The 17,977-nt window shown below is 41.0% G+C and overlaps 1 protein-coding gene across 1 annotated transcript in view; it reads left to right on the top strand.

The window, feature by feature from the left end:
* The window catches only part of WNK2 (WNK lysine deficient protein kinase 2), a 123,662-nt gene that overhangs the window by 87,732 nt on the left and 17,953 nt on the right, over positions 1–17,977 (top strand). Inside the window, exons 17-26 of the mRNA XM_026076776.1 lie at positions 33–78; positions 1,291–1,407; positions 1,903–2,993; positions 4,788–4,839; positions 6,813–6,868; positions 6,946–7,628; positions 8,717–8,931; positions 11,175–11,387; positions 12,280–12,378; positions 17,460–17,504. Of these exons, the coding sequence (XP_025932561.1) occupies positions 33–78; positions 1,291–1,407; positions 1,903–2,993; positions 4,788–4,839; positions 6,813–6,868; positions 6,946–7,628; positions 8,717–8,931; positions 11,175–11,387; positions 12,280–12,378; positions 17,460–17,504 (2,617 nt within the window). The remainder of the gene's footprint in view (positions 1–32; positions 79–1,290; positions 1,408–1,902; positions 2,994–4,787; positions 4,840–6,812; positions 6,869–6,945; positions 7,629–8,716; positions 8,932–11,174; positions 11,388–12,279; positions 12,379–17,459; positions 17,505–17,977) is intronic.

Here is a 17,977-nt window from a genome sequence, read left to right as displayed (position 1 = left end):
AGTTCTTCTGTCTTGTTTTTGTCTTTTAATAGGAGAAGCGGCAGTCTCAAGTGAAGACGCCTGTGTATCAACAAAATGGTAAAAGTGCCTTTTGAATACAAACTTAATTTTGAGCTCTAAGGCAGAAGTTTATGCAGGAGTTTGCTATATGGAGGAAGTCATCCACCAATTACCAGCGACTGGAATATATCTAGAAGTTATGGGTATAACAGCAGTGTCTGTTGCTGTTAGCAACCTTCAGGAAGGGACTGCAGGCCTAATTTAGATGAAACTATCGTGGGGGGATGTGTAGGGAACTGCTGAATCACACAGGCTTGATAATGGAAGGTGGAAAAGTTGAAAAGGCTTAGGCAAGCATACTCACATTGTTGTTTTTCACAACAATAACTATGTTTACAAAAGGGAGCTGAAAGATTGCATTTCTGTTGGTAATCTCATTGAATTTTCTAACCCATACGTTTCAGCTACCTCTGTGTTGCCAGAACAAGTCTTGGCCTTCTGAACCTAAGTGTATCTACTGGTTTTACAGATAAATGGAAGGGAATGGAATAGGCGCTTATTCTTTCTGTTAGTATGCTGGTGAAAAAAAATAAACTTCTGCTGGAGAAAGCATTGTTTCAAAAACTCATGTTGCTGAGTGTAGTGCTGTGCCTTCCTCCATGTTTATAGGGGAAGAAGGATAATTCAAAACTTCTTTGGCAAGTGCAGAAACTGGACGATCCTTCCAAACTAGATTTTCAACTCAAAAGACCCGGAGGGGTTGCCTATAAAAGTAATTTAATTTTCTCGGCGCACAATTTTAACATACCATTTATATTTATACTAATGGAGGTTACGAAGTGTGTATAGTTCTATTTTGCCATTTACATATGCCAGGCTTTGATATAAGACTTGGAAGGAAATAGTACACTTCCTACATAGAAAAGTTAAGTTGGATAGACTTTACAAAATTAACGAGTTTTTCCTTTGTGAGAAAACTGTTTACAGTACCTGCAAGAAAATTTTTATGTATGTAACTATTATCCTTCTAAAAGTATGAGCACTTGAAAATTAATTTTCAAGCAACTTGCTCAAAATATGTGGCAGAACCAGAATGCATCACTATCCGCCTTCCAGAAGGTGACTTCTCTGGGATGACACTCAAATAGGAGCCATTGTTTTAATTTCTGTTAATACTATAGAAATTCTGATTTTTTTCTTTGAATATAGAAATAATTCAACCTATGTTGAAATACAGGTGGTCTGTATTGAATATAAACTATTGTGTTAACATTTTATTTTCATCTCTAGTTTTGCATACTGGAAAAAGGTGGTTTATTATATGTCCTGTTGTGGAAAATCCTACTACTGATGCACCAGAATTTTCTCCACCAGTTCCTCAGAGTGCACAGCAGTCTGAAGGCCCAGGTATTTATGAACTTTAAATTTTTCAGAAAATATCTTTTTCTCAGAAGCTGCTCTGTCATCTCTCTTCTATTCTCCCATGATTTCATTGCGATTGTTTCACTTCAGTTAGGTAGAGGAAGAGAATGAAGAATATCTTTGGGTAGCAATATTCAATAAATTACCTAATAATGACAGAAAGACATGCATATAGTGGCACTTTACTGTTATTTTGATCTTAGAGGGCTGCAATCTACCAGTTCTGTGCTAGTGCAGTTTATTACTATACTACTATCTGATATTTTATTGGTAACTAATAGTTCATGCTATATGGCAAAAAGTACTGCTGCAATAACTGCAGTAATAAACTGCAGTTTTCTGAGAGGAAACCCTGAGCAGTTAAGGCTGGATGTAGGTCTCTGTGGTTAACTGGTTAAAAGGAGCCAGGAAGCTTTGCAGACACTGTGTTTCGCTCTGTTTGGCTCGCAAAAGTTAAGCTGATGCTCGTATGCCTTCCAGACCTGGAGCAGTCGGATGATCAGCCGGCGAACCCTGCGATGACAGATGCGCCTGGTGTCTTACCTTGTCAGCAGCTTCCTCTTCAAGCGAGCGCGTGCGACAGCCCCGTCGGCGCTGCTCCGTCCCTGGCGCAGGTTCCTGCCGCAGCATCCTCAGCCGCCTCACAGAGCCAGGCAGATTTTCCTGCTCCGGCACTACCGGCACCCGCTCCCAACATCCTAGAGCAGGCGGCTGCTACCGGAGGTCAGCTGGAGCATTCGCCGCTCAAGGCAGCGGGGCCGGCTCAGCCCGGCGCTTTGGCCCTCCGCGTGGCTCTGCTGGAGGAGGCTCCCGACGCCCAGCGCCCCCCGCAGCACCCCCCGCAGCAGCCGCAGGCGGACGAGGGCCTGTGCGTGCCCGACGTGGAGATAGCGTGCTGCAGCGTCGGGCCGCCCAAACCGGCCCCGCTGGTCCCCACGAAGGCGGCAGAGCTCTGCCCGCTCCCCGCCCTCCCGGATAACGTCGTTCTGGAGCGGCAGCCTGCAGCGCAAGTCCCCCACTTGCCCGAGGCCGGCAAGCCCGGGGCGATGCAGCCCTCCTTCGTGAACCACGTGTTCCCCGCAGCTCTTGCAGCCGACTCCTTCAACCTGGCAGGGTCTCAGCTGCAGAGCCCCACTCAGGCGCCGGTGGTGGCGTCCCAGCAGCACGTGCTGCTGTCTCAGAGCCAGCCGGTCACCTGCTCTGGCGCGGGCATCGGCCTGCTGCCGCAGCAGCCGCCCTGCACCGTGGAGTCGGATGGAGAAGGACCGCCCAGGGTAGACTTTGTCGACAACACGATAAAAAGCCTCGATGAGAAACTGCGCAATTTACTTTACCAGGAATATGTTCCAACTTCTTCTGCATCAGCAGGGACTCCAGACAGTTTTGCCCCATTAGAACAGGGGGACAACGAATTTAACTTGCCACCTCTTACTGAAGATCAAATTCCGACGCTGGCGTTGGGTTTAAGAGAACCAGCCCCTAAAGCTGCAGATACCTGCCAGGAAGCGAAAGCCGCTGAGAGCCAATTTGTGTCACTTGCGCCATCAGAGATCTCACCTTGCCCCGTCCCGGTTAGTCCTCCAGTGACTCTGCCCTTTACCCCCAAGTGCAGCTGCTCTGGACAGCACCAGAGCAGAGTTAAGGATCAGAGAGGCTGTGCTGGGAGATGTATGGATTACTTGCATCCCTGAACAGTCTACTTTTCTGCTCCCTGGTGTATTACCTTTTGTCTGTTGACTGCTTTCCAGCATGAAAGTTTTCCTAATTCTTACCTTGCCAGATGCATCCTGACTCATTTTACATAAACACTAGTGAAAGCTAAATTTTGCCTTTGAGTTTAAAAGTGATATAATATTTTAATTCATTCTCCTTCTCTTCTATTCTGTTTATAAAGAAGGCAGAGATGTGAATTGTTTTTGTAGTTTAATAATTAATTTAAAAGGCTTCAGGGAGTGTATTCATTCCAAGTTTTGATGAAGAAGGTATGTTGGGCTGGTCAGCTGACTCTGACATTGTATCTTCTGTTCCTTGCTCCTGTGTGTAGTTGGCTAAAATGGGATATCACTCGTCACCTCTTTCTCATGCTGCAGCAAATTCAAATAGCAGCAGTCAAGTTGTAAAAAAACATGTCACATTTATAGGTGAGGTGGAGTACAGCAGTTATACAGAACTCCTTTAAAGACAGATTATATCCTATAAATAGTTGTGCTTAGTACTGGTTATCACATTATTAGCAATAATGTCTAATTTGCCTATTGTGCATTTATAACTAATTTTAGAATATGTAGTAGATTGTTGAAATATTTTAGGCTCCAAACATGGCCTATATTGTCACTTTGAAAGTGAGCTACAGTAGTAAAGAACATGAGATTTCTATGCTTCCATAGGAATTTTCTTTATGAATTAATGGCACAGATCACAATACCTGGTTCTAAGTCAGTCTGAATAAGATAAGCACATTGAGAGCCTTTGCGTTGTTCAAGTGCTGCAGCTAAAATGAGACACTCTATAGGCAGAAGCTTTTTCTGCTTCCAGGAATGATTTCTTTTGTCTTCCCATGAACTTAACAGAGTAAGACTTCACTGGGAAGCTTCTAAGGAAAGCTGAGTTTTTTTCCTGGAGCAGGTGGCTTAGGTCATTATCGACTCTCTGTCTTGACTGCAGTCCTGTGTTGCAGTCTTTTAGACAAAATGCTGAATTTATGAAATTGGAAATTTTGCAGCACTTTCTGCTAGAAGATCAATGTATACCTTACTTGAAAAGTAGCATTTCTGAAGATAGTTTCCTCACCAGTACCAAGGATGAGGGTGTTGCATGTAGCGTCAGCTGGATTAACTGTATAAACTACTCGAAAGATGCTGTATTTCACTGAAGAGATGGCAGCACTTCAGTAAATGATTAGAGCGTGTTGCTTATAATGATAAATGACTTTCTAGAGCAGTTAAAATTCTCTCTCTATGAAAGGTGTTATGTCTTTGCAGTAATTTGAATTTGTCCTGTTAAAATTTGTGCCAAGAAAAAAAAGAGATACACAGAATTTCTGAAGAAATGAGCATTAGAATGTACAGTCTGGCTGGAAAAACAAAACAAAACAAAAATCAAAATTGGAATATATAATTCAGGGTCTGCTTTTCAATAGCTTAGGCCGCAGTTGTCCCCTCTGTGACACTGCCCCCTCTTTCGCATTCCAAGGGAGAAAAAAATGGAAGAGTTGAAGGAAAAGCTAAGAGGCAAACTGCACAAGCACTGTTAAAGACTTTCATATCCCACATAGTGCGACTGCAGAGAGAGAATGAGAATGCATTGGCTTCCTGCTTTGTGCCTGTGAGACTGAAATTCATTTTCTTATTTCCTTTTACTGAAAGTTCGAAAAGTCTGGAGTCGCTGGCACCGGTGTCGATTCCTCACAAGCAAGAGGTGAGTCAGCAAGCAGAAAAGGTAACACTAGTTGTAGTGATCAAGTGTAATGATATGTCCGCACTAGTGCATGCTCCTCTTCTCCTGTGCCCCCTTTCTGCTCACCCTTCTGGTTAACTACAGAACAGTGCTCAGTGCAGAGCATTTTTGAACCTATTGTAATATAACAAATATTAAATCTCTCACTTTTGTCAAGCTTACCAGAAATAAACTACCTCACAGGCAGACTTATTTTAAACCATGCATGAGTAATACATGTATTTCCATGACCTTAGGTATAGGGTAGTCACATGGACTGCTACACTTTGAATAGTAAATCTCCAGTGCCATTAAGAAGTCTGAACGGAAAGTCACTTGGATTTCCCAAACTTCATAAAAAGGAATTGACAGAAATAACATGATCGAGGGTAGTCCCTCCTGTGCAAGCCTGCAGGATTTTCAAGAGAGCCCCGAGGAGAACTAGTGAACAATACTTTGTGGTGCTTGTAGATACAACAACACTTTCCACAGTGATGTAGTTGGAGCCATCATAAACTGTTTAGGATGGGTAATTAACCCTCCATTTACCTGTTGTGTAAGTCATGGAAGTTTTAAGGGTTGAGGAACCTGCAACTCTCTGCTGCCGTTGTCATGTGGGAGGTTATCATTTCTTTAAGACTGGCATGACAAAGCTGGATCCCAGCTTTCCGTGATAATGCAGATCACTCTTGAGTGTGTCTACCTCCAACCGTTCTGTCCCAAAAGCAGAGTTGCCAGGAGCGTGCAGCAGGCTCGCTCGCAAAGCTGAGCTCTGGCTTTGCTGGTTGGCTTGGAGAGGCTGCTCTGGTCCAAGGCTGAACTACAAGTAAATTTTGTCCGCCCCTTGTCAAGGGCGTGTGATGTCCTGCTTTCTTTTGGGAGAACCTGCTTTTCCTGCAGCTCTTTCTCCTGACATTATTCTCGGTAATCAGGGCAGCTTGCAGAATCTGACTGGCCTTGCAGAGTTGAGGCTAATTCTCTGCCTCCCTCAAACTGCACAGAAATACAATTTTTGCAGGATAAGTAAGGGGCCTTAAATGGTGTAAACTGTCAAAAAGCCATTTGTGTCATTGGAGTCCACTGCTTTTAAGCCAATATGAGAAGAAAACTTTGCCTGGGTTTTTCACATTCGTTTGTCTCACTAAAAGAAGAAATATGTAAGTAAAATGTAGCACTGTGTATTGAAATTAATGTAGCTTAGATATCATAAGCAGTTAACATATGTCACCATTTCAGAACTATGAAGTGACAGATTTTTGTCTTATGTTCATTCTGTGTAATGTGCTATAAGAAAACAGCTTTCTGAAAAGCTTGCATTTATTGGTTTGACTTCAAAAACAGTGTCCAGTTTGTTAAATAATGTCGTCTTGAACATTGCCAGTAATGTTTTGCTTCTCATGTGCTTTTGTGGTCCAAGTGGTCATCTTTTGAGCTTATAATTTCCACTTTTGGCAGTGTGGTGTTTAGCTTCATTCCAGGCACTTTAAATTGTTGGTGTAGGTATCTGTCAAATGAAAGGCATGAAATAACAGTCCATTCGTGGTCAGCTGCAGCATTTTATGTGCATGAATATCTTAGTGCAATTTTTTTTTCCAGATATCAAGAATAACTTAGTAATGTGAACCCAATGTACCATGCAGATATCATTCTCCTCCCATTTTTCTCCCTAAAATTTTCCAATCTGCTAATGAAATTTCACTCTCCAACTATTATTTGGATTGCCCAAATCAATAGAATCAGTAGACTGAACAGAGTGCCTTCTTGTGGATATTTTGTGTTGTTATCATTATTGCCTGCTGCATTTAAAAAAACGTTTTCCTAGATCCTATATTACTGCGACTTGATATTTAAATCATTCTTCAGTGCTACACTTTATTGCATTACAGTTTACCAGAATAAACCCATTGGCTTTTTTCCACATTTGATTTTTTTTTTTTTTTCAACTTATAAAACAGGTTCATCTGCAAGCATCATTTCGGCTCCTGCTGCTACAGCAAAAGGTCTCCTTCAGGTAACCAGAAACTACAAACAATTTTAATTTTGATAGTAGCCATAACAATCAAAAATAATCTCCATTACTTTCTCCAGGTTGCATCTACATCATCAAGCCTAGCTAAGCAGATGGAAACTTCTAAAAGGAACGAGAAGGCAAAGACCACAACTTCATCTGCACACACAGATAATTTAATGCAGATATCTACAGCAGATGGGATGATAAATAACCTTCAAAGGGATGACTCTCTAGACTCTGGTTCCTATGGAAAACAGGCTGAAACTCATGATAGCAGTACACCAGCCAAAACTATTGGCAGGTTTTCAGTAATCAGCACACAAGATGAATTAACTTTAGCATCGCCACACTGCTTAAGGTTCTCCGCACCCCCAGATGTCTATTTGGATGAGCTGCCTTCCAGCCCTGACCTGAAGGCAGCTGTCCGACGCATGCAGACAGCCTCTTCTGTCGACGTCCTCTGCGACCAGGGTTCAAGCGATTCTGCCGATGAGTCTTTCCGCAGGCAGCCTGTTGCTGCTCAGCCATCCCCGCCGAGCGGTAGTGCGGCCACTGACTTAATTAAAAAAGCAGCTGCTTTTCTGCAAAGATCTGGAAAACCTAGTTCACAAGGCCTTGATTCACCTAATGGTCAGGGAACAAAAATTCCTACCATCAACATAACATCTTTCCACTCGCAGTCGTCATACATGAGCAGTGACAATGATTCAGAATTTGAAGATGCAGATATGAAGAAAGAATTGCAGAATCTGAGAGAAAAGTATGTTAGATTTGTGGACAGTGCTAGGATAGCTTGTGTTAAGATACCTACACAGCATCTCCACATATGCTAAGCAAATGCATGTTTTAATAGCAATGCTGAGTAAATAGGTGCTGGGAAAGTTAAACATCACTAGGGCCTTCCCCCAAAATGTCACACTTCATTATTTTAGGCATCATTTTATTCCTTGATTCCTTTTATAAGTAGAATCAAAAATAACTTTTTTTGATAATCAATTTAGTTGCACTCTCATATTCAGTTTCCTTACTGAAAAGTATGTTGATTGGGTAGCAAGCCTTAACACTTGTTATATGTTCATATATAGTATTAGGTTCCAATCTGGGTGCTATTTAAGTCTGCATAAAAATAATCTGGATGTTTACATGTGTGTAGACAGCTGTACTAGTGTCCTTTCTTGTCCTTCTCTGCAAGAGTGCCTTAGACTGTCAGATCTACAGACCCATCTCTATTCCTGGAGTCACTTTTAAAGTAGATGCCTGCTTTACAGATGCTAGATTAAACCCCTCACTTCACCTCACACCAGATCTCGGGGTGCTGCCCTGTCTCCTCTGCCCAGCCTTGGAGGTAGACTGGGGGAGCCTCACAAGAGCCTGGCACCCTGCCGGTCCCAACAGCTGGGTTTTTACAGATTTGAACAGTTCTTTCTTTCCTCGCCCATGATGAGTAGAAACTAGCATTAGACTGCAGTCTTACCAAAATGTCAAACTTTAATTTAGGGAATGGTTTTACTGAAAACAGATGATGCATCTGTTTTTGCATTATTGTAGTTCTGGTTTTAAATTGACTTTATGGCACTGTTCACTCTGCATTTTACATAAGGGGACGATCCATGTTCTAGTGTCATTCTGTGGAAGCACTTTTGTTTCTCCTCATGTTGAACTCCTCCAACCTGATTGCTATAAATTGCCATAGCTGTGCATGCTCTTGGGTGAGCAGCGACTTGCTGTATAACCGAAGAATGTTCTGTTTCTTTTTATAGCTAACTATGCCATCACAATGTGGTGCTTTATCAAATACACTGCTAGCAGAGGTTTTTTGTGGTTTTTTTTCTTTTTTTTTTAATTTAGGCATATGAAAGAAATTGCCGAACTTCAGACTCAGCAGAAGAATGAGATAGAGGCGCTGTACCTTCGATTAGGGAAACCCCTTCCTCCCAACATGGGCTTTCTGCACTCAGCCCCACCAAGCGGCCGTCGCCGAAGAACCAGCAAAAATAAATTGAAAGGTGGAAAACTATTAAACCCTCTGGTTCAGCAGCTCAGGAGTGGAACATCAAGCACAAGTAGGTACTTTAGGTTGCTTTCCCTACCCCTGTTGTTTGTGTCTGTTGTGGTTCTCCTGTGTAACTGCAAGGACTGCAGGAAAGGTACTGAATCTTTATTGTTTTTATTCCTGTGACTCAAGTTTGCATATTGTGGACTGTTTTTGAAGTGGGCTTCCTGTGAGACCATCTTATTACAGCTGCCTAGTGCTGATCCCTATCTTCTCTGCATCAGTTAGAATGCTTGGCAGAGAAACAGCATCCCACTTTAATTTGGAATACAGCCTGTTTACATTTTCTCATCCTTTCTCCAAATGCAATTTATTGATATTTGTATTCACTTCTTAGGTACTGCAGTTCCATATTGATTGTGTGCTGTATCTTGTTGTTGTTGTTTATTATTCCTGAAAGGTGCCCTATAAATAAGATTGGGTTGCATTTGCTCTGTGTCCTCCCCACAAGGATGGGAGTAAAAGCAGTTCCAAAGTGGTGATGGATGCTTTGACTGTCAGAAGTACTTTGAGATTTTTCAAATACTCTCAAACAGTATGACAGTCTTGAGTCATTATCTGCTTGGAAAGTATGAAGATACAATTCACATGGGAAACCTTGATAAACCCCAGTGCCTAGTTCTTCCGCAGGATGTAGAATAGATATAATTTTTTTTTTTTCCAGCTTAGTTCATTCTGTTATTTAGATGAGTAGTAGCATTTCCAACATTAACCCTGTATTTCAAATCTGGAAGGTCTTGTTTTCAAAGCCACTGCATCATAGAGCCACTTAAAATTTCATTACATCAGTGTTAATTATAGACAGGGAGGTTTAAGTGGTTTTGCTTTTAAGGATTTCAATTAAGATAGGAAAGCAAAGACTTTGAGAGGCAAGACATTCTGTGGTACACCTTTAATCTCAGTATTCTTTCATATAGAAACAGAAGCGATAGTCAAGCAATTAAATGAAAACTCAGAATGGCACTGGAATAGTAAGTTTTGAATGTATAACTAACATAATAAGTGATACCATTAATCACACTACAAAAAACTAATTCACTAAGTGTGATTTTTATTTTTGATAATGTCATTCTCTCCTAAAAATGAATAAGAGAGCAGATTTTTCTTCTGTTTCATATGTTTTTAGCTATGGCTTGGCTGTCTTGCACAGGTTTTACCTCCTTTCCTTGTGATGAGATACTCTGAATGTCTCTAATTCTGTGTCCATCTATTTTCCAGTTTGTTCTCGGGTTGTCTCTAGCCTTTTCCCTTCTGTCTACTCACAACACTCATATCTCTGTCTCCACTCATGGATCTATCTTAGCTCATACCTGTGTGCTACCTTCCTTCCTGAACAGATCAAGCTTGCCCCTGCATAAAGTGTCCTGCCTCTCTGCTGTGTTTCCATCGTCACCTTCAGTTAGAGGACAGAAATCTGCTCGGTCAGAATGCTTCGTTGGTGCATGCTTTCCTTCATACCTTTTCTTTGTGTTATTACTCAATTTTTTGAGTTGTTGTGTAAAGTTCACATTATCTCTGAGAGTCTGTATTCATGCCTGAGTCTCACTTGTCCTTGACTACTTAGATTCCTCCAGTTCTGGCTTTTCTGTCCTTTCTCAGGTGTCAAGGACAGACAGTCTCTGATATGGTTATTGATGTACGCTAATTATCATTCCCATTGTTAGTTAATTCTTGCTGATAATCCATATCCCAAATAAATTCCAAAATTATTTTGGTGTTAAAACCTGTTAACCTGAGATGTACAGATAGATATATCGATACAGATATACAGATAGATATAGATATATAAAAATAAAACTATATAGCTAGGTACAGATAAAAAATTTCTTCTTGTCTTTGCAGCAACTTTTTGTTTTTATTTGCTTCCATTCACATTACACATCTGAGTGCGACCCTACTTATTCTGCTCAGCCATTCTGTACCTTCATTCTCCTAGTAAGGCACTTCTGCAAATCTCATTCTTTTTAAACAGTGCTCTTTCTGAGTTCCCAACTCAGTCTTTCTGAAAAAAAGCAGAAAAACTGTAAAAAAATTAAATTTACCCCGTAAGCTTCTTGGAGAATCTGGATCGATGATAGTATGTGTACATTATTTTCTGATGTAGGTTACCCTTAAAGTCTATGCTTCTACTTGAGAATTTTAAACTGCTGTTCCTCTTGGTGGAAAATAATGATTATTTTTAGGCATTGATTTTTTTCAATATTTCCCTAGCATTTGCCATTGCATGCATGTTTTTTGTTTTTGTTCTTTCAGATAATATGTCAGACTCTAAAGACTCTCCTTCCAGAGAAACAACTAAAACTCAGTCTGGATCTCCCGAAACAACAGCAGTAACTTCTACATCAGCCACATTTGGGAAGTCGGTTCAGACACAGCAGCCATGCTCTGTCAAAGCCTCTTTGTCTTCTGACATCTGCTCCGGCTTAGGCCCCGAAGGAGGCGATGTGAATATGAGCTCTGGCCAAGGTGATTTTTTCATACCAACTGTTCAGCATGTCTTCCAGCACATGCTAAAATTAGTTTGTTTCCCTTATGCTTAAACTTTTAGGAATAGGTTTCACTTCTAGCAATATAAAAACATGAGCCTTTGGCAGCCCGAAGTACTGGCTTATCTTTAAAAATATCATTGCAGTATTGTCAGAAGAACAAAATAAAGTATCTTACAAAATGTTAAGAGTCAACACTTACAAAGGCATACTAGTTTTGAGGAAGGAAATACACTTTATTTTTGCCAGCAGTGACTTTACGCTGACGTCTTTTCTGGAATCTGCCTTCTGGATTTGGTGGGGCGGGGGGGAAATGTAGAAGGACAGGAGATTGTTTCCTTTGGTTCATTTTGTTTTTTTCTTAGCCCCTTGATATTGGTAGACCCAGAGTTCCTCATTCTAAAGTATCAGTCCATCTTGGGTATGGAAAATTGCTGAGGACCAAGTTATGTTTGCATTATCTAGGGGGTTAAGGTCGTGTATGACCTTGGTATCCCAGGTAGATGCCTGTAGAGTGGTAGATGGGCTGCGTGCCCCAGGCCTGACTTCTGATACTTCTGTGCAGTGCACACCTCCGCAGGCTTTGACTGATCTTATTGCCACATGTATTGGAAGTTATAATGATGATTAAAATACCTTCCTCTCATTGCACATCCTGCCAAACTAATCTGCAAAATATCTATCTGTCCTCTTCTGCTGTTATTGCATCCTTTGTCTATGGTCAATTAACTTACTCCTCTTTGGCAAAGTTAAAATGGAGATGTGGATGTTTAACTAACAAAGCTGATTTGACTGATGGTATAGGACATCTGATCACAGCTACCTGTACTTTATAAGTGTCTTTGTTTTCTTCCCTTTATATTCATTTGCAGGCTGGACGGTTTTCCACCAAACGTCTGAGAGAGTGACCTATAAATCTAGTAGCAAACCTCGTACCAGATTCCTCAGTGGACCTGTGTCTTTGTCCATCTGTTTGTATTTGTTCTTTTGTATTTTATCACAGTCCATCTTTCTTTTACCACCTTTTTCCAAGTTCATGTTTTATATCTCTAATATGTTTGGCAGGATGCCCCTTTTTCTGAACCATCTTTTTTTTCTTTTTTATATTTCTTTCTTTTAATTAATCATCATGAACACACCTTATTTATATTAATTTTTCATATGAAAGCTTTTTTTGCACTGCTTTTGGCTCATGCTGGGCACCAAAAGCATGTGTGGAAGATCTCATCATTTATTATATAGCCTTATGGTAAATTTTACCCTAGACTTATCAAAGCTTTTGTACTTTATGTGATTTATGTTGAAGTAATTTTTTTATTTGCAATGTGGCAAATATACATGTCTGCTGTCCCGGTTCCAGCGACAACAAAAAGAAATCCATCCTTCTGTAGACGAATGGTCTCTTTCACACATGTTTGGACTATGAAGACATGCATGTAGCAAGCTGATACAATACTAGAAGGTCACTGAAGGGTATAACTTCCATACAAGGGCTGTATTAACACAATATACAGTACTGTTTATATCCACTCTATTTTCTTTAATTTTTTTTCCTGCTCTTTGCATGTGGAAATGCTGAGACGATAGTGCTCCAGCTAGTTCTTTCAAAATCTGTTTTTTAGGTGGGCTTTTCCCCATTCATTTACTTTAATTAGCTTAAGTGAGCTCCTCTTAATGCGCTTTTAAGTAGTGGGAAGATCTGGTTACTCCAAAGGAGAGTGCCATCAACTTTTTTGTGTAAATTGATCTGGCTGAAGTACTACACTCAGTTTATCTTCTTATGACCTTATGTGACCTCAGAGATGAAGTCAATTAGCAGTTCATCAAAGCATAAAGAAGTAAAAAGTGATATCAGATTTTTATATGATACTTCAAAATGGATTGCTAGGATCCAGTATTTTTTATTTTAAATAATTGTGCACCTGCTATTTGTACCTTATTTCTATGATTTTTAAAGTAATTGGCAATTCACCCAAACTGTATAAAGCTATTTAATTAAAAAATGCAGACATTTTTTTCTAATCCTATACGCTGCTTTTTAGGCAAACAGATTTTGCTTGTACAATAAAGATATGTTGTGCTGAACAGGTACTATAGGCCACTTACATATAACGTTAGTGAGGCTAATGTTCTTGAGGAAATGTTTGGTTAATTAAATGATCATTTGCATTAATATCAGATATCCCATTGGAGTTATACATTGCTTATCATTATCCAAGTGGTACAGATCAAAGGCACAAGACCACTCAAATATATTCCTTCTATTTTATAAATAAACAATATTAAAAAAAAGGGTAATTTTGTTTTGAGGTCCCCAAAAGTCCAGGCAGCCAGATTCATAAAGACCGATTTTTGCTGCTCAGCATACTAAACTTATCATGCAAGTTTTTAACAGCCATTGAAGTCTTGAGACAATTTTGCAGTCAGGGATTTTTCTAAGAACCTGAGAGGAATTCTCAATGCACAGATTTTTCCATTTGGTATTATAATGGACACAGTAGTTGCTTCTTCTGCACATATAATCCCCAGAAGTGATTTCATTCATCTTTCACAAAATTACTATTCAGTAGGATGTAAAAAGCCAGGGAGATGGGAGTTACAAAATAAATAAGTAAACGAACAGAGATGTTTGGGTGCATGGATATTGTGAATGAAACCACCAGGGAATATGTAAATACTTCAAACCATGAAGTTCCCCAGTGCCTAAATAACTCGGCGCGACCGACTGATGTCCGTTCTCAGGCCACATGCTCTCGTCTCTGTTTTTGGGGGCAAAGCGTTTGGAGAGGCGATCTGCGCTGCCCTGCTCCCGAGCGGTGCGGGACCCGGCACGCGCCTGCGGCCCCCGACGCTGGCGCGGCGGCTCGGGGAGCGCGGCTTCGTTCCTCGAGCCGCGAGACGGTTTCCACGCTGGGGCGGTTTCGACGGGCCTCGCAGGTTCTTTTAACTCGTTTTCCCGGCAGTCTGGGCGGCTGCGTGGCCTGGCCGTGCCCGTGGCCGGCGGCGCCAGCGTTGCCGCAGCCGCGCTCCGTAAGCGGCGCCGGCCACGGCAGCAGTGACGGCGACCACGGGAACGCCGGCCGGCTCTTGCCTCGGGGGCGTCCCCCGGGCCGGGGGGCGCTGGGGGCGCGGGTCACCCCCGCGCTCGCTCGCGGTGGTGAGGGCCGGGAGCGGGGCCGGGAGCGGGCTTCCCCGGGCAGGCGGCTCGGCAGCCCTTTGGCGAGTCTTGGCTCTTCGGGTGCTGGGTCTGTCCCACGAGTCACGCTTTCCTTAGGAGGGCCGCTGGGAAAAGCTGAGCTCAGTTGTCGGAAATGCTCCGGATCCATTCGCCTGGCTCAGGACAGACAGCGCTTTGGGGAGGCTGGAAATTCCAGCGAGGCGTGTAGGGGCTTAGCAGACAAATTAGCACCTTTCCTTTAAAAATAATAATAATAATAAATAAATTTAAAAAATCAGATGCTTTAAAGACAGATTTTCCTATGTCTTTCCTGGTTTACGAGACCCATCAAACTCAAACACTTTCACAGTGTTCTCCCAGAGCTGCTTTTTGACAATCCCCGGGTCCAATGCTGATTTTTCCTTTGCATTTTTCATGGAATAAAATGTTTTTGATGGGATCCGGCATCATTTTAGCCTGAGCTCCCTCCACTGGCTAAACTGCCAGGGCACCTAAAGGGCACCTTAGGCAAGATTTTGCACCAGTTATAAGTGAACTTTTCAGAAGCTCCATTTGGCTTAGACTTGTAATCCGATGTCAGGCCATTTTTGTCAGTTCTGAAGTAATTAATTTATTGTATGTGAATACATGATTATGGAAATAGTCTAACAATTTATTGCAATTTCAGTTTTATTTTAGCTTTCAAGCTTTTTGGCAGCTCTTAGAGTGCAAATATGGGACAGCGGATTTTTTTGTCCTGTAAGAATAGCTACATAACTTCTCAGACATAAAATATGGAATCAGAGGTAAAACACTCTGCTCAACTATTACAGTCTTAGATTTCAAATCTTATTTACTTATGGTCCATCTCTTTAGCCTTTCAGCTATTAAACACCTTTATTTTAGAAGTAATACAGTTAATGCGGTGATTTGGTTTGCCTTTATGGTAAAGTGCATTTTTAAATTGAAATTGAATTAAAAAATATATATATCTTAGCTGATGATTGTCAGTCTCTACTTCAGGGCAATATTGCCGTGTAAATAATGTTTCTTATTTCCCAAGCAAAATGCTGGAGTAATATAGTTTGGCAGAAATAGCTCTCTTCTTGGCCACTGGCCCTTCCATAGTATTTTTATTGAAGTAGGCTCCCTTCGTGTGGCTGCTTTGCGAAGGTGACCAGGGTTACTGTTCTCTGGCTCCCTAGGCGGGATTTGGCATCCAAGGTGCATATAAGCTTGTGACTTGATTTTCGGGAAGGGAAGGGGTTGGTGATTAAACTTTTCTACATGCCTTTGAGGATGTACAACAGTCAGCTGCCTGCTTTTATTTTTTGCAGGCAGTTGCTTTTCATTTGCATACATATGGTGCCAGAACTGCCTATTGCTGTACGCGGGGTGCTGCAGGTCAGTTAAGAAAATAGCATTCTAGCATTACTACCCTGATGTAGCTATAATGGGAGTTGCTAGCTTACTTTAAGAAATAGGCAAAGCAAGGTATGTCTGAGGAAAAAAAGCAAGAAAACTAGTTGAAAAACACAACACAATTTGTCCACTTGTGAATGCGATTTGTATTCGTCATATTGTAGGCTTTGAGTTGACTACACTTTTGGTCGTACTTGCATAAGACATTACTGTAGTCATGTCCATAGACAACTTCATTAAAATATTTATGAAATAATAAGAAAGATCTTTCAAAGCAATCTTCCTGTTCCTCCTCATGCCACCCATATCAAAACACAAACATTTTTTCTCCCTTTTTTTCCCCTCTTTCCTCTATTTTCTCCTCTTCAGTCTTTGAGCGATGTCTCCTTTCTGCTTTGAAGACTCATTCAGAGCCTCTGTCAACGTGGACCTGAAATCTGAGCTTAAAGCTGCATTTCTGGCACAGTAGCATAGTATATTAACACCAGTTTACCATACAGGAAAAGCACATACATTTTCTATTTTGTTTTTTGCCCAGCCCTCTGATTTTTGCTCATGTGTTCAAGCGCTTCTTCACAATAAACTTGCCATGCCCCATGCCAGATATTCATCTCCTCCCATACCATAATGATATTCTTCTTACCCAAGTCCAAAATACCTTTCAGGAAATTTGGCACTCAAATAGCAAATGGTGCTCATGTCTGGCAAGATCTGACAGTCAAATAGGGCTCTCTGTACACTGCTGGCACTCTAGATACTGTCTATCCAACTGAATATGTAAATGAATGATGAAAGATGTAACAAGATAATGAAAAAACACAAAGTTTGGTTAAATGAAATCTCAGCTACTCTGCTGGATTATCTTTCTGCACTTGGACAAGACATAAGAGCACTTGGACAAGACATAAGAGAAACTCGTTCACGGTTGCTATTAATTTAAGTTCAGAATCTCACATTTAGACACAAATCCTACTAACAAAATATTTGAAAAAAAAAATTGGCCTCAGACCTGCAGAACAATGTATCTTTTTGGACTTGTAAAACAGGACTTTTGGGGTTGTTTTACAGTTTGTCTTTGCAGCCAGACTAGCTTTACTTGTTCCTGAAAGCATTTTTGGCCTCCTATCACAAACTGAATTGACATCATTTCCTGCATAAATAGAGTAGGAATCAAAATCTCCTATTAGGAAGCCAAGGCAATTTGGGGGGAAAAAAAATGCACCTCCAAGTCATGGGACCTTGCTTTTGGCATGCTATTGTACTTTTTAAAGCTTTTGAATGGCTGCACATTAATAAAGGTTTGAGCTGTCCAGTTATTTAGACTTTCTTTCTCACCTGAACTGCTGACTTTGTCTGTCCTTACTTGCATAATAACTACTTCTTGATTGCTTAAAAGTACAGAAGCTTGTCCATCAGATTTGTCGTGTTTAGTCTTACCTAACTCTGTGTGTCTTGTATTGTTTTACCTTGTAGGGTCTACCTTGAAACGACTATGTCTAGGCAAAGATCACAGTAGTAGTAACTATCCCTTTTTTGTTTCTCAGTATTTCCTTCATGGCATGGGATGTTTGGGGGGGTTGTTTTTTATTTTTACTGAAAGCTAGTTGTTTAATAAATAGAGCTGGTGCACTTGCACAGATATGAAATTAGATTATATAAATTATGATTCCTTCATAATAATGCATGTGCTGTGATGTTTTGGGAAGCACGCATGCTGCAAGGCAGTTGTGATATTCTTTGTGTGTGCACGCATGCGGCAAGAAAACTGGATTAAGTGTTATGTCTAGTGTTAAATACACAGCTTTACCTCACTGCAGTTTTGTTGCTGGAGGAATTCATAGCTTAAAACAATCTTGTTCCTGTTGAGATGCATGAAATATTAAACGCTAACTGAAGAGCTTTTTTGTCAAAATACCTATCTTCTCATTGGACCATTTCCCCCCAAAAAAGGAAATGAGCAGGATTCGCTAGGCACATTGCAGGTTGAATGC

This window comes from Apteryx rowi, unplaced genomic scaffold, assembly GCF_003343035.1.
Source record: "Apteryx rowi isolate R43461 unplaced genomic scaffold, aptRow1 scaffold_111, whole genome shotgun sequence".
In the NCBI taxonomy this organism is placed as follows: Eukaryota; Metazoa; Chordata; class Aves; order Apterygiformes; family Apterygidae; genus Apteryx; species Apteryx rowi.
This window is presented reverse-complemented; position numbering and strand designations above follow the sequence as displayed.